Below are 16,218 nucleotides of genomic sequence, written 5' to 3'. Positions count from 1 at the left end.
ATATAAAGAAAAACTACTAGAAATTATATTAGGGTTCTCCAGAGAAATAAAACTGACAGCATATAATATATATGTATGTATATATATGAGATAAAGAGAGATTTATTTTAAGGGATTGGCTCCAGTCATTGTGTGGGTTGGCAAATCTGAGATTTGTAGATCCGTAGAGGGGCCAACAGGCTAGAAACTCAGATAAAAGTTGGTGTTGAAGCCTTGATCAAAGACTTGAGGGCAGACCAGCAGCCTGAAAACTCAGGCAGAGATTCTATGTTGTGGTCTTGAGGTGAAATTGTTTCTTTTTGGGGAAACTTCAGTCTTGGCTCTTCAGGCCTTCAACAGATTGGATGAGGCCCACCCACATAATGGAGAATAATCTGCTGCACTCAGAGTCAACTGACTATAAATTTTAATCAAGTCCACATATACCTTCACAGCAACATCTAGACTAGTGTTTGACCAAACAAATGTGCACCATAGCCTAGCCAAATTGATGCATGAAATTAACCATTAGAGAAATATTGGGAGAAACTGACATAAAGACAACAGTAATACATGACTAACATATCTCTAAGTCATTGGATATATCAAGCAGACCAATAAATAAACACAAATATAAGGAATATGAATACTATTAAGAATATATATAATATAGTATGGATTATAGCTAAACTATATATGAATATTATATACATTTTATATTATAAATTATATGTATAGATGAGAATGGTGGTTGCAGTCCAAAAAAGAGTAATGTTGGGGGGTACCTGGGTGGTTGAGTCGGTTAAGCTCTGCCTTCAACTCAGGTCAATCTCAGGGTCCTGGCGTGGAGTCCCGGGTCATGTTCCCTGCTCAATGGGAAGCCTGCCTTCTGCCTGCCACTCCCCAACTTCTGTGCTCTCTCTCTCTGTTGAAGAAATAAACAAATCTTTAAAAAATAATAATAATCATGTTGGATCCGTACCTCACACTTTGTACCAGGATATGTCTCAGGTGGATCAAAAATTTAAATATTTAAATTGAAACCACAAAAGTAATAGAACAGCCATCGGAGACATTTTTCACATACTCTCAGAGTGTGGAAAGCCTTTCTGACACAGAACCCAAAGCCATTAAAAAAAAAAACCCTAAGAAATTCAACTAAATAGAAATAATCTCTCTGGCAAATCCCTTCAAAGTCAAAAGACAAATGAAAAATTGGGGGAAATATTTGAAATTCTTATCACTGACAAATGCTTCATTTCTATAATAAAGTTTTATAAATCCATAAGAAAAAAAGACTAGTAATGTAATAAAAAGTTGATATGAGCAGCCGTTTCATAGAAAGAAAAATATGAATAGCTCTTAAAAGAATGAAAAGATGGTAGAACTTAGTCATAAGAGACAAGCAAATTAAATGTAATCTGAGATACCCTTTTCACTGGTCAGAATGGCAAAGATAAAAAAGATACACTGTGTATTGATTCTGTGGGGAAATAGGCACTTTCATACATTGCTGGTAGGTATTGCTAACATCCATAGGAATTAATCTGACAATGTTTATCAAAATTTCAAATTATGCAATTAGACCCTGTGAGATAATAGAAAATATATATATTGGTCTCTGCCCCCCCACTTCCCTTCCTGGAACAGAGTTTCTAAAACCCTTGTAACTTCTTAAGTGATTAGAGCACTAGGAACATCTCTTGTTCTAACATTTGTTCTTTGACCCAAACTTGACATGGGACTCCTCAAACCTTTGTAAATTGCTAAGTGATAAAAACAGTAGAACCATCTTTTATTCTAAAGACAACTATAGGTGAGCTCCGGGACTGGGACTCGTCATCAGAAAGACCAAGCCATGATGAGAAGCCTGGGATTTTTCAGCCCCGCCCTCTCCCACTTCGCCAGAGAAGGGAGAGGGTTGGAAACAGAGTTAGTGAGCAATCATGCCTACATGAGGCAGGCTCCATCAAAACCCCAGTAGCATGGGGTTCAGGGAGCTTACAAGGGGGTGAACACATCCACATCCTGGAAGGGTGACACACCCCAACGCCACAGGGACAGAAGCTCCTGGGCTCGAGACCCTCCCAGACCTTGCCCTCTATATCTCTTCTTCTGGCTGTTCATCTATATCCTTTATCGTGTCCTTTCATAAACTGAAAAATGTAAGTAGGTGCCTCCCTGAGTTCTGTGAGTCGCTCTGGCAAATTAATTGAATGTGAGGAAGGGGTCGTGGAAACCTCTGATCTGTAGCCACAACTTCTGGGGGTCACCTAGGGACCTACGAGACTTGCAGTCGGCATCTGAAGTGGGGAAGGGAGCGGTCTTGTGGGACTGAGGCCTCAACCTGGGGGATCGGACGCCATCTCCAGGCAGATGCTGTCAGAATTGAGTTCGACTCTAGGATGCCCACTGAGTCAGGGAGAATTGCTTAGTGTGGGGAAAACTCCCTACACGTTTAGTGACCAGAAGTGTCAGAAGTGAAGTGTTCTGTGTGACGTAGTGTAGATCCTGTGAGTAGTAAAGGAGACTGGCTGGATTTTTAATTCCCTCACCACAGAGGCTGATGAAGAAAGAAGTCAATCGTGAGTCCAGATGCAACACTACTAAGCCTTATTTCAGAACGTCCTCTGAAATATACTTTGTGAACACAACTGTGTGACTGAGACCTTGATCTGTCTCTCTGGATGGGAAGGACCTGGCTGGGAGTCCGGCTTAGACTTCAAAAGATTACCATAAAATTCACGTTTTCACCACCTCTTGTCGCCTTATCAGGCCATTCCCAAAAGGTGATCAAGAGGTCACCTCCCAGCCTTCCTAGATCTCATTAACCAGGGAATAATGAAAATGTATGAAAAGGAGACACTAAAGTAGCTGGAGGTGGGCTCTCAAATGGCCACAAGTAAACAAAGCCCTCTTATTGGATATCTTTATCTCTTTACCTTAACAGTATAGGTCAGAATAGGTAATCATGTGATGTCACAAAGTTCTCATTGGTAACATAAGAGATACACTGCTAAATGTTTTAGCAAGCAAAAACTCTTAAAAAACTGATTGCAAAGAACTGAATGAGTGGGCGTGTGTGTATGGATATATACTACATTATAATTCTCTAACATTATAAGCCTTTGGAATTAAGACATACAAACTCCAAAAATACAGCTAATACTTTACTGATAAAATATCGGACACTCTGAGTAGTTGATCTTTTATTGAAGTGTTTATATATGGGGAAACATACAATGTGTTCTATTTTTGCCTTTTCAAATCTCTAATACCTGGTTAAATTGTTCATTATATTAGATTTTCTCTGGTAAAATAACTGTCGTGGGTCCTGTTTTTCTGATTCAACCTTGGCTAACTAGATAAGAAAACAGTAATTCCAATCAAAATCCCAACGGAAAAAATATAAAAACCTGTCATAACTATTAAAATGGTTCATCCAGAAGACAAAAAGAAAGAATCTAAGAACAAAAAAGCCTCTGAAAAAGTCTAAATGCGGGGCTAGGAAGAGATGTCATTGCCCTACCAAATGTTACTGCCTGTTCTGAGGTTGCATCAAATTTAAGGAATGTGAAGCTCCTAGAGGAAAAAGAGACAATGCAACAAACCAGAAGGAACAAAAGCAGACACAAATATTTATAGTTTTGTAATACCTCATGATTATTTTTAAAAATTAAGTAACTCCAACTTAGACCATATACCAAAATTAGTTTGGGATAGATTTAAGAGTTACATGTCCCCCTGTGTAACATTTGGCTTGAGGCAAGGATCCTTAATGGATGTTAATATCATGGGATGAAAGAAACAGGATACTCACATGGTATTTTGGAAAGTTATCACCTCACAGATTACTCATTAGTTTTATTTTTTTAAGTTTTTTTTTAAGATTTTATTTATTTATCTGAGAGAGAGAACAAGCAGAGAGAGAAAGAGAGAGAAAAGCAGACTTTCCGGCTGAGCAGGAAGACTGATGTAGGTCTTGATCCCAGGACCCAGAGATCATGACCTGAGCCAAAGGCAGACAACTGACTGAGTCACCCAGGTGCCCCCACTCATTAGTTTTAAAGGCAGGTATCTGGTGATCACCACCTTAACTAAATGATCCTACTTAGAAGCACTGCTAAAGGGACAAAGAGACATTTGTATCTCCTGATGTGATGCAACACTACGTTACTTCTGAAGTGTTGTAGCAAAAAATACTTAACCCAGGGGCACCTGGGTGGCTCAGTGGGTTAAAGCCTCTGCCTTTAGCTCAGGTCGTAATCCTGGAGTCCTGGGATCGAGCCCTGCATCAGGCTCTCTGCTCAACGGGGAGCCTCTCTCTCTCTGCCTGCCTCACTGCCTACTTGTGATCTCTGTCCCTCAAATAAATAAATAAAATCTTAAAAAAAAAATACTTAACCTGGGGAGGAGTCAAGATGGTGGAGAAGTAGCAGGCTGAGACTACATCAGGTAGCAGGAGATCGGCTAGATAGCTCATCTAAACATTGCAAACACCTACAAATGCAACGGGAGATCGAAGAGAAGAAGAACAGCAATTCTAGAAACAGAAAATCAACCACTTTCTGAAAGGTAGGACTGGCGGAGAAGTCAATCCAAAACGACGAGAAGATAGACCGCGGGGGGAGGGGCCGGCTCCCGGCAAGCGGCGGAGCAACGGAGCACAAAATCAGGACTTTTAAAAGTCTGCTCCATTGAGGGACATTCCTCCAGAGGCTAAACCGGGGTGAAGCTGACGCAGGGTCAGCGTGGCCCCAGGTCCCACACGGTCACAGAAGTATCGGGGGTGTCGGAGTGTCGCAGAGTTCACAGGTATTAGAACGGGGAAGCTGGCTACAGAGACAGAGCCAAGGACTGAGCTCTCAGCTCAGGGTTACCTTGAACCAGTCGCAGGCTGGGTGAGCTTGGAGTGCGGCCAGAGACCGGGGATACGGAAGTGATTGGGCGCTGTTCTCTGGGGGCGCACTGAGGATTGGGCCCCGGGCTCTCGGCTCCTCTGGGCCAGAGACTGAGAGGCCGCCATTTTCATTCCCGTCCTCCGGAACTCTACGGAAAGTGTCAGGGAACAGCAGCTCCCAAAAGCGAACCCGAGCCGATTACTTAGTCCCGCCGCCGGTAAGGGCGGTGCAATCCTGCCTCGGGCAAAGACACTTGAGAGTCACTACAACAGGCCCCTTCCCCAGAAGATCAACAAACAATCCAGCCAGGACGAAGTTCATCTACCAAGGAAAGCAGGTTCAATACCTAGGACAGCAGCGGAATTCAAGAGGAGGAGAAAGCAAAGCACGGAACTCATGGCTTTCTCCCCATGATTCCTTAGTCTTGCGGTTAATTCAATTTTTTTAAAATTTCTTTTTCTTTCTTTTTTCTTCTTCTGCTAACTTTTTTAAAACTTTTACCCTTTTCTTTCTTTAACGTTTTTAACTAGTTTATCTATATATATTTTCTTTCTTTTTTATAGTTTTTCTTTATTTGTTTTCTTTTTTAAATTTTTTTCTTTTTTTTTCTGAACCTCCTTTTATCCCCTTTCTCCCACCCCCCCATGATTTGGGGTCTCTTCTGCTTTGGTTAAAGCGCATTTTTCTGGGGTCTTTGCCACCCTTTTAGTATTTTACTTGCTCCTTCATATCCTCTTATCTGGACAAAATGACAAGGCGGAAAAATTCACCACAAAAAAAGAACAAGAGGCAGTACCGAAGGCTAGGGACCTAATCAATACAGACATTGGTAATATGTCAGATCTACAGTTCAGAATGACGATTCTGAAGGTTCTAGCTGGGCTCGAAAAAGGCATGGAAGATATTAGAGAAACCCTCTCTGGAGATATAAAAGCCCTTTCTGGAGAAATAAAAGAACTAAAATCTAACCAAGTTGAAATCAAAAAAGCTATTAATGAGGTGCAATCAAAAATGGAGGCTCTCGCTGCTAGGATAAATGAGGCAGAAGAAAGAATAGTGATATAGAAGACCAAATGACAGAGAATAAAGAAGCTGAGCAAAAGAGGGACAAACAGCTACTGGACCACGAGGGGAGAATTTGAGAGAGAAGTGACACCATAAGAGGAAACATTAGAATAATAGGGATTCCAGAAGAAGAAGAAAGAGAGAGGGGAGCAGAAGGTATATTGGAGTGAATTATTGGAGAGAATTTCCCTAATATGGCAAAGGGAACAAGCATCAAAATCCAAGAGGTGCAGAGAACCCCCCTCAAAGTCAACAAGAATAGGTCCACACCCCGTCACCTAATAGTAAAATTTACAAGTCTTAGTGACAAAGAGAAAATCCTGAAAGCAGCCCAGGAAAAGAAGTCTGTAATATACAATGGTAAAAATATTAGATTGGCAGCAGACTTATCCACAGAGACCTGGCAGGCCAGAAAGAGCTGGCATGATATATTCAGAGCACTAAAAGAGAAAAACATGCAGCCAAGAATACTATATCCAGCTAGGCTATCATTGAAAATAGAAGGAGAGATAAAAAGCTTCCAGGACAGAGACAATATACAGTAACAGTCACCTTACAGACAATATAATGGCACTAAATTCATATCTCTCAATAGTTACCCTGAATGTTAATGGGCTAAATGCCCCAATCAAAAGACACAGGGTATCAGAATGGATGAAAAAACAAAACCCATCTATATGTTGCCTACAAGAAACTCATTTTAGACACGAAGACACCTCCAGATTTAAGTGAGGGGGTGGAAAACAATTTACCATGCTAGTGGACATCAGAAGAAAGCTGGGGTGGCAATCCTTATATCAGATCAATTAGATTTTAAGCCAAAGACTATAATAAGAGATGAGGAAGGACACTATATCATACTCAAAGGGTCTGTCCAACAAGAAGATCTAACCATTTTAAATATCTATGCCCCTAACGTGGGAGCAGCCAACTATATCAACCAATTAATAACAAAATCAAAGAAACATATCAATAATAATACAATAATAGTAGGGGACTTTAATATTCCCCTCACTGAAATGGACAGATCATCCAAGCAAAAGATCAACGAGGAAATAAAGGCCTTAAATGACACACCGGACCAGATGGACATCACAGATATATTCAGAACATTTCATCCCAAAGCAACAGAATACACATTCTTCTCAAGTGCACATGGAACATTCTCCAGAATAGATCAAATCCTGGGTCACAAATCAGGTCTCAACCGGTATCAAAAGACTGGAATCATTCCTTGCATATTTTCAGACCACAATGCTCTGAAGCTAGAACTCAATCACAAGAGGAAATTTGGAAAGAACCCAAATACATGGAGACTAAACAGCATCCTTCTAAAGAATGAATGGGTCAACCAGGAAATTAAGGAAGAATTGAAAAAATTCATGGAAACAAATGATTATGAAAACACAATGGTTCAAAATCTGTGGGACGCAACAAAGGCAGTCCTGAGACGAAAATATATAGCGGTACAAGCCTTTCTCAAGAAACAAGAAAGGTCTCAAATACACAACCTAACCCTACACCTAAAGGAGCTGGAGAAAGAACAAGAAAGAAACCCTAAACCCAGCAGGAGAAGAGAAATCATAAAGATCAGAGCAGAAATCAGTGAAATAGAAACCAAAAAAACAATAGAACAAATCAATGAAACTAGGAGCTGGTTCTTTGAAAGAGTTAATAAGATTGATAAACCCCTGGCCAGACTTATCAAAAAGAAAAGAGAAAGGACTCAAATAAATAAAACCATGAATGAAAGAGGAGAGATCACAACTAACACCAAAAAAATACAGACAATTATAAGAACATACTGTGAGTAACCCTATGCCAACAAATTCAACAGTCTGGAAGAAATGGATACATTCCTAGAGACATATAAGCTACCACAACTGAACCAGGAGGAAATAGATAACCTGAACAGACCCATAACCAATAAGGAGATTGAAACAGTCATCAAAAATCTCCAAACAAACAAAAGCCCAGGGCCAGAAGGCTTCCCAGGGGAATTCTACTAAACATTTAAAGAAGAATTAATTCCTATTCTCCTGGAATTGTTCCAAAAAATAGAAATGGAAGGAAAACTTCCAAACTCATTTTATGAGGCCAGCATCACCTTGATCCCCAAACCAGACAAGGATCCCATCAAAAAAGAGAACTACAGACCAATATCCTTGATGAACACAGATGCGAAAATTCTTGCCAAAATGCTAGCCAATAGGATCCAACAGTACATTACAAGGATTATTCACCACGATCAAGTGGGATTTATTCCAGGGCTGCAAGGTTGGTTCAACATCCACAAATCAATCAATGTGATACAACACATTAATAAAAGAAAGAACAAGAACCATATGATACACTCAATAGATGCTGAAAAAGCATTTGACAAAGTACAGCATCCCTTCCTGATCAAAACTCTTCAAAGTGTAGGGATAGAGGGCACATACCTCAATATTATCAAAGCCATCTATGAAAAACCCACCGCAAATATCATTCTCAATGGAGAAAAACTGAAAGCTTTTCCGTTAAGGTCAGGAACATGGCAGGGATGTCCATTATCCCCACTGCTATTCAACATAGTACTAGAAGTCCTAGCCTCAGCAATCAGACAACAAAAAGAAATTAAAGGCATCCAAATCAGCAACGAAGAAGTCAAACTATCACTCTTTGCAGATGATATGATACTATATGTGGAAAACCCAAAAGACTCCTCTCCAAAACTGCTAGAACTTGTACAGGAATTCAGTAAAGTGTCAGGATATAAAATCAATGCACAGAAATCAGTTGCATTTTTGTACACCAACAACAAGACAGAAGAAATAGAAATTAAGGAGTCAATCCCATTTACAATTGCACCCAAAACTATAAGATACCTAGGAATAAACCTAACCAAAGAGGCTAAGAATCTATATGCAGAAAACTATAAAGTAATCATGAAAGAAATTGAGGAAGATGCAAAGAAATGGAAAAATGTTCCATGCTCCTGGATTGGAAGAATAAATATTGTGAAAATGTCTAAACTACCTAAAGCAATCTACACATTTAATGCAATCCCTATCAAAATACCATCCATTTTTTCAAAGAAATGGAACAAATAATCCTAAAATTTATATGGAACCAGAAAAGACCTCGAATAGCCAAAGTTATATGAAAAAGAAAGCCAAAGTTGGTGGCATCACAATTCTGGACTTCAAGATCTATTACAAAGCTGTCATCATCAAGACAGCATTGTACTGGCCCAAAAACAGACACATAGATCAATGGAACAAAATAGAGAGCCCAGAAATCGACCCTCAACTCTATGGTCAACTAATCTTCGACAAAGCAGGAAAGAATGTCCAATGGAAAAAAGACAGCCTCTTCAATAAATTGGACAGCCACATGCAGAAAAATGAAATTGGACCACTTCCTTACACCACACACGAAAATAGACTCAAAATGGATGAAGGACCTCAATGTGAGAAAGGAATCCATCAAAATCCTTGAGGAGAACATGGGTAGCAACCTCTTCGACCTCAGCCGCAGCAACATCTTCCTAGGAACATCGCCAAAGGCAAGGGAAGCAAGGGCAAAACTGAACTATTGGGATTTCATCAAGATCAAAAGCTTTTGCACAGCAAAGGAAACAGTTAACAAAACCAAAAGACAACTGACAGAATGGGGAAAGATATTTGCAAATGACATATCAGATAAAGGGCTAGTGTCCAAAATATATAAGGAACTTAGCAAACTCAACACCCAAAGAACAAACAATCCAATCAAGAAATGGGCAGAGGACATGAACAGACATTTCTGCAAAGAAGACATCCAGATGGCCAACAGACACATGAAAAAGTGCTCCACATCACTCGGCATCAGGGAAATACCAATCAAAACCACAATGAGATATCACCTCACACCCGTCAGAATGGCTAAAATTAACAAGTCGGGAAATGACAGATGCTGGCGAGGATGCGGAGAAAGGGGAACCCTCCTCCACTGTTGGTGGGAATGCAAGCTGGTGCAACCACTCTGGAAAACAGCATGGAGGTTCCTCAAAATGTTGAAAATAGAACTACCCTATGACCCAGCAATTGCACTACTGGGTATTTACCCTAAAGATACAAACGTAGTGATCCGAAGGGGCACGTGTACCCGAATGTTTATAGCAGCAATGTCTACAATAGCCAAACTATGGAAAGAACCTAGCTGTCCATCAACAGATGAATGGATAAAGAAGATGTGGTATATATACACAATGGAATACTATGCAGCCATCAAAAGAAATGAAATCTTGCCTTTTGCGATGACGTGGATGGAACTAGAGGGTATCATGCTTAGTGAAATAAGTCAATCTGAGAAAGACAACTATCATATGATCTCCCTGATATGAGGACGTGGAGATGCAACATTGGGGATTAGGGGGCTAGGAGAAGAATAAATGAAACAAGATGGGATTAGGAGGGAGACAAACCATAAGTGACTCTTAATCTCACAAAACAAACTGAGGGTTGCTGGGGGGAGAGGGGGGTGGGGAGAGGGGGAGGGGGGTTATGGACATTGGGGAGGCTATGTGCTATGGTGAGTGCTGTGAAGTGTGTAAAGCTGGCAATTCACAGACCTGTACCCCTGGGGATAAAAATACATTATATGTTTATAAAAAAATAAGAAATAAATAAAAAATTAAAAAAAATAGTTAACCTAAACCTAATCAAACCTCTAGACCTAACTTCAAGTTTAAAGATGAGGATGATAAAGGGACGTGTTAAACAGTAGATGAGGAAATAATTTGGCCAAGCCCGAGTGCTGAACATGAGACACAGAATTGTTCTTGACTCATCAAAAAGACCATGTCGGGGTGGGGGGGGGGTGGGGAAGAGCCAGGACACTGTCACAGATGAAAAGAAATACAATAATAAACCACAATGTGTAACCTAGATTGGATCCTGTTTGGGAAGGAAAAAAATGGCTGTAAAAGACATTTGGCTTATAAATAGGAAAATTTAAATATCAACTGAGTATTAGGGAATTATTATTAATTAATTGGCTAGGTCTGATGACCATATTGTGAAATAGGTAGGAGGATGTCTTCATTCTTAGATGATATATTTTGAAATATTTAAGGGCTAAATGTCAGGATATCTGCAACTTTTACTTTCAGGTAGGTACCAAAAAAAAAAAAAAAAGGTATTATATTGAAAGAGAGAGAAAGCAAATATGAAAAAGGCTAACAATTAGCTAAACTAAGAGGAACAAATGTGGATGTTTCTTATGCTATTCTTTCAACTTGCTGGGTGTTTGAAAATTTTCAAATTAAAAAAATTGGGGGATAAGATTTAAAAGTGGAAAAAAAACCAAATCAGGAAAAAAACCATAGTTAACATTTTTATGGTTATGCCGTAGAGAAAACCTTTAAGGTATTATTCAGAAACAAGAGCCATTCAGGTGGCCCAGAATGAAACAAGAGCCATTCAGGTGTGAATGTCTCCCTTGGCTGGGCGGCTGACTCTTGATTTCAGCTCAGATCACGATCTCAAGATCCTGGTATCATGTGGTGAGTCGGCTTGAGGATTCTCTCTCTCCTTCTCCCTCTGCCCCTCCCCCTGCTCTCTCTTTTTCAAGTAAATAAATAAATCTTAAGAAAGATAAAAGAAAGCCATTCAGTTAAAGACTCGTGGATTTAACTACGTATAAATTTAAAATTTTGAATCCCAAATAAGCACCATAAACAAATGGCACACAAAACATGCAACATATTTGACAAGAAAAGTTGAATATTCTTGTTCTATATTCCAGTTCCTACAATTAAAAAAAAAAAATCCAAAATTTACACTTGGATAGAAAACCATGGGCATTAATAGATAATTCAAAAAAAAAGGACAAAGAGGAAAAGATACAGAATACCCTAGTATTAACAATTATTCAGTGGATGTTTCTTCGCCTTCATTAGAATAGTCTGAGATGCATTGTTAAAAATGCAGCTTCTTGGGGGCAACTGGGTGGCTCAGTCGGTTAAGGCTTTGACTCTTGATCTCAGGGTCATGAGTTCAAGTCCCACCTTGGGCTCCAGGCTGGGCATGGAGCCTACTTTTAAAAAAAATGCAGCTTCCTGGACCGTACCTATTACCTACTGACCCTAAATCTGTGGGGGGTAAGGCCCCAGTATCTGTGTAATTAAAAGTCCCCACGTGACTTGTATGTACGGTATTTGGGAATCAAGGGCACGAATCAAAACTTTTCTTCTTTCAATCTCTTAGCTTTATCTCAAAAGAAATGCAGGGAAACAGAGTCCAGTCTGAGTATCACTTTGCTTCTGGGCTGTATGCTCTCTTAGACAAACTCGTTAACCTCCTGGAATCTGTTTTCTCATCAGTGTGTTGCCAATGACACTCACCTTGAAGGGCTGATGTAAGAACTAGAGACAATGGAAATGCCTGGTCCTGCGCTTGGCATGGAACAGCTTCCTAATAAACGATGCTTATTATTATTTTCACTATAACTCATATCACACTTTTAAATAGCTACAGTTTTTTCCAGGTGACGTGATCCTTTTCTTTTTCTAGGTGTGTCTGTGTGTATGACAGCACTTTATGCTTGCTTACTTGCCGAAAAACTGGCAACAACCCTGTTATGAACTGAACGCTACCCCCACCCCCCAAATCTGTTGAAGTCCGAACCCTCAGAACCTCAGAACGTGACCTTCTTTGGAAAAAGCGTATGTTGCAGATAGCATTAGTTAAGATGCAACCATACCGGAGTAGAGTTAACCCCTTAATATGACTGGTGCCCTTATAAGAAGAGGGAAATTTGGGCCCAGACATACGAGAGGGAAGATGGATGTGAAGACACATTAGAGAAAACAGCCACATGAATCCTGTGATGGATCTACAAGCCACAGAATGGCCAGGATTGCCAGCAACCACTAGAAACAGGCAAGAGGCAGGGAAGGATTTTCCCCGACAGGTTTCCAAGGGATCACGGCCCGCTGAGACTAATTTAGGACTTCTGTCCTCCAGGACTATGAGACAATTCATCATGATTGTTTCCAGCCACCCAGGATTCGGTGTTATGTTACGGCAGCCCCTAGGAAACTAATTCAAACCTAAATAGCCTTCACTGGGTGAGTGTAAAACAAACTGTGGTACATCCATACGCTGAAATACAACATGAACAAATCACGAAGACATTACACTGAGTGAAAGAAGCCAGTCTCCGGAAGTTACACCCTGTATGATTCCATTTCTGTAACGGTCTGTTAAAGGCAAGTCTACAGGGACAGAGAACAGCCCTGCGTCTGCTAGGGCTGGGGTGGGGCCAGAGTTTGACTACAACCGGGAAGCGTGAAGGAAATTTTTGGAGTCACAGAACTGCTCTGTGTCCTCATGGTGGCTGTGGTTACATGAGTCTATGTATGGGTTAAAATGTGTAGGGCTGTATGTCTGAAGAGAGTTATTTTTATGGTCTGTTAATTTGGGTATTAAAAAAAAAAACACATGCGCACACACACACACACACACACACACACACACGTGCGCGCGCCCAAGTAAATATCTTTTTAAAAATACTTTAAAAGTAATTTCCCATCTGGATTTTTTTTCTTTTTGCCAGAAAAGCTGCTTCGTGAAGGCTCTGCCCCACCAGCCCTTGTATTCTGTGAGTCTGTTCTTCTGTCTGCAGAAGGAGGGAATCTGTCTAGAACACCTCTTTTTCTCCACCTCAAATTGTGACCCTCAGCACTTCTTTTGTCGCAGTGGGTGTGAGGATGGGTTTGGAGAGAACCGGGCTTTTGAAAGCCAGTGGGCTCTGGACCCACGCGTCGGTCAATAGGAATGGTTGTCAAGCTTTTGTTTCTATATTCTGTCTCAAATTCTCTGGATTAGAATAGCTCCTCCCAAGCCAGAGCCGGGCACTCAGGGAGTTCATACAACCCTGGATTCCGGGGCCTGTTCTGGGGCTCACCCATCTGACCCCTTGGCACGTTCCCATGTGGATCGTGGTGGATCCTGGGACGCTGGCTCTAGTGGTCAGCAATTCCAAACAAGGCCTTGGTGGGGGGTACTGCAATTGAACTTCTTGATCCTTGTCTGCACATGGATGAGACGCAAGGAAATAATAGGAACTCGGAGAAGGGCTATAAATCTATGCCTCCTCCGAGGTAGCGTGGAAAGAACCCTAAACCATTTGTTTTCACAGACAGGATGATTCTTTCGGAAACGCACTTGGTGGACAACAGAGATGAGGAAGTGCCACGGTGATGAGGAAGGTGCTGACCCCCAGCCAGCAGGGCCAGAGGGTAACAATGAATAACAAGAGCTTCCCTGTACTCTGAAGCACTAAACCATCCATGTTCTAGGGCTCATGCTAAGGACTCTCATCCCCACAACAACCCTGCGAGAGCCGGGCTGTCACTGCCTTGACTGGTGAGGAAACAGGAGCTTTAAGGCATGCCAGGTCACAATGGGAAGAGGTGTCCAAGGTAACAGGGTTGTGTCCTGGCCGGCAGCTCCAGTCTTCCAAGTCAACACCCCATGAGAGGAACCCTTGAGTCCTGGTGTCAGGCCCATTTTCTCTCCCAGCACGTGCCCCAGAGGAGGAGACTGACATCCCTTTTCACAAAGGTTGGTGGAGGTCGCCAAGGGCACCCTAAGACCTTGCCAATACAGTACAGCACTTGGAAAAAAAATTGATTTTTATAGAGTGGAATGGCTTTCTTGAACATTATTTTCTATGTAAATCCAAACTAGAAAAGCAGAGTTGGGCCACTGTGGTTGAAGGTGGGGGCAGGGGTGGACTGAGGCTCCCCCAAGGGCTCCCAGAGCACCCCAGTGAAGGCTGTTTAGCTGAGGTTCACACTTACTGTGAGAAGTACAGGCAGTCCATGATCTCTAAGCCTCTGACTTTGGGTTAGGAAGAACCAGGGGGGATCCTGGGGCAACTCATGTCTGGGTTATTCGGCCTAGGGCTGAGGGGTGGGCCTCAGGATACAGGTCCCGCCGAGGTGGGCACCACCTTCCCCACTCTCCTGTCTGGCCAGCCTGCGGCAGCCATGACCTGCCACTCACGGGAGAAGAAACATGGTCACCAGGTTACACCTAATGCATTTTATTCTTTAAAGATAAAGCTTACTAAGCTAAAAACTCCCAACAACGCTCCCTTTTTGCTGGCCCTTCTAAAAGGCATCGTCTCGTTTTGTTTACCAACAAAAGTTCAACGTTCGAGTTCAGCGTTGGTGTAGGATCATCAGCCGATGGTCATGGTCAGGTGCTGTTCACATCGGCATCATCAAACGGACCTCTTTCTCATAGACGTCCGGGATCACGCCCACCGGGGAATCGATCATGTGTACCGTGTTCTTGCTGAACAGCTTGAACTCATAGTGGATGAGCTGTTCCCAAAAGCCGTTATTGGGCCGGATGATGGGGCGGCACGACTTGGTCCACGTGTGGGCGTCTAGCAGCGACATGGCATGGTACTTCATGAGGTAGGCGAGGCAGAGCGCGGCGGAGCGGCTCACCCCGGCGGCACAGTGCAGCAGCGTGCGGCCCTGCCTCATCTCCACGCTGTGGATGTGGTCGGCAATCGGGTCAAAAAAGTCGTAGAGACGTGAGCTTGGAGCATCAGCCACCGGCACCTGTACGTATTGGATATCCTCATAGAAAGTGTTGACCACCTCCACCGACACGTTGATGACCGTGGTGATGTGGTTGCTGGACAGCATGAGTTTGTTGTTGGCCGCCACGCCATTGCTGATGTACAGGCTGCTGGTTATCTGGGAGAGGCCGTGGACCGAGGGCTGCCGGACAGCCTGAGCCGGGAGGGGACATGGAGATGTTGTCATCAATGCGGTGGGCAGTGGTCTTCTCCGGAACGGTTCAGGGCACCACTCCCGCGCGCAAGTTGAGGAAACAGCAGCGCCGTGAAGTCTCAGTCGAGGGTCTGGGGTACAGAAGACCAATCACTGGTCACCACCCCCTCCCCGCCCCCCGCCCTCCGGGGCGTCACAATCCCTTTTTGTCCGGCCCACGGGTTTCCATGACGGGGGCAACTGGCCACAGGGAGAATTTGGCCACCATGCCAGGTCGTCAAAGAAACCCCAGATACCTTTTTATCTCTCTTCGTAGTCGCTCACTTTGCAAACCTTAATTCTTATCAGCTTGAGATTTCAAAACATTCTTTTTTTTTTAAAGATTTTTATTTATTTATTTGTCAGAGAGAGAGAAAGCAAGAGCGAGTACAGGCAGACAGAGTGGCAGGCAGAGACAGAGAGAGAAGCAGGCTCCCTGTGGAGCACGATGTGGGA

At 42.3% G+C, this 16,218-nt stretch overlaps 1 protein-coding gene across 1 annotated transcript; it reads right to left on the bottom strand.

Annotated features, from left to right (window-relative positions):
- Positions 1-15,186: 15,186 nt before the first annotated feature.
- On the bottom strand, positions 15,187-15,756 carry DUSP21 (dual specificity phosphatase 21). Its single transcript, XM_045996500.1, has one exon. It carries the CDS (start codon positions 15,754-15,756, stop codon positions 15,187-15,189), a length of 570 nt encoding a protein of 189 aa, XP_045852456.1.
- Positions 15,757-16,218: the final 462 nt, after the last annotated feature.

Source organism: Meles meles, chromosome X (genome assembly GCF_922984935.1).
Source record: "Meles meles chromosome X, mMelMel3.1 paternal haplotype, whole genome shotgun sequence".
Classification (NCBI taxonomy): Eukaryota; Metazoa; Chordata; class Mammalia; order Carnivora; family Mustelidae; genus Meles; species Meles meles.
Note: the sequence above shows the minus strand (reverse complement) of the source record. Positions and strands in the feature narration are given on the sequence as shown.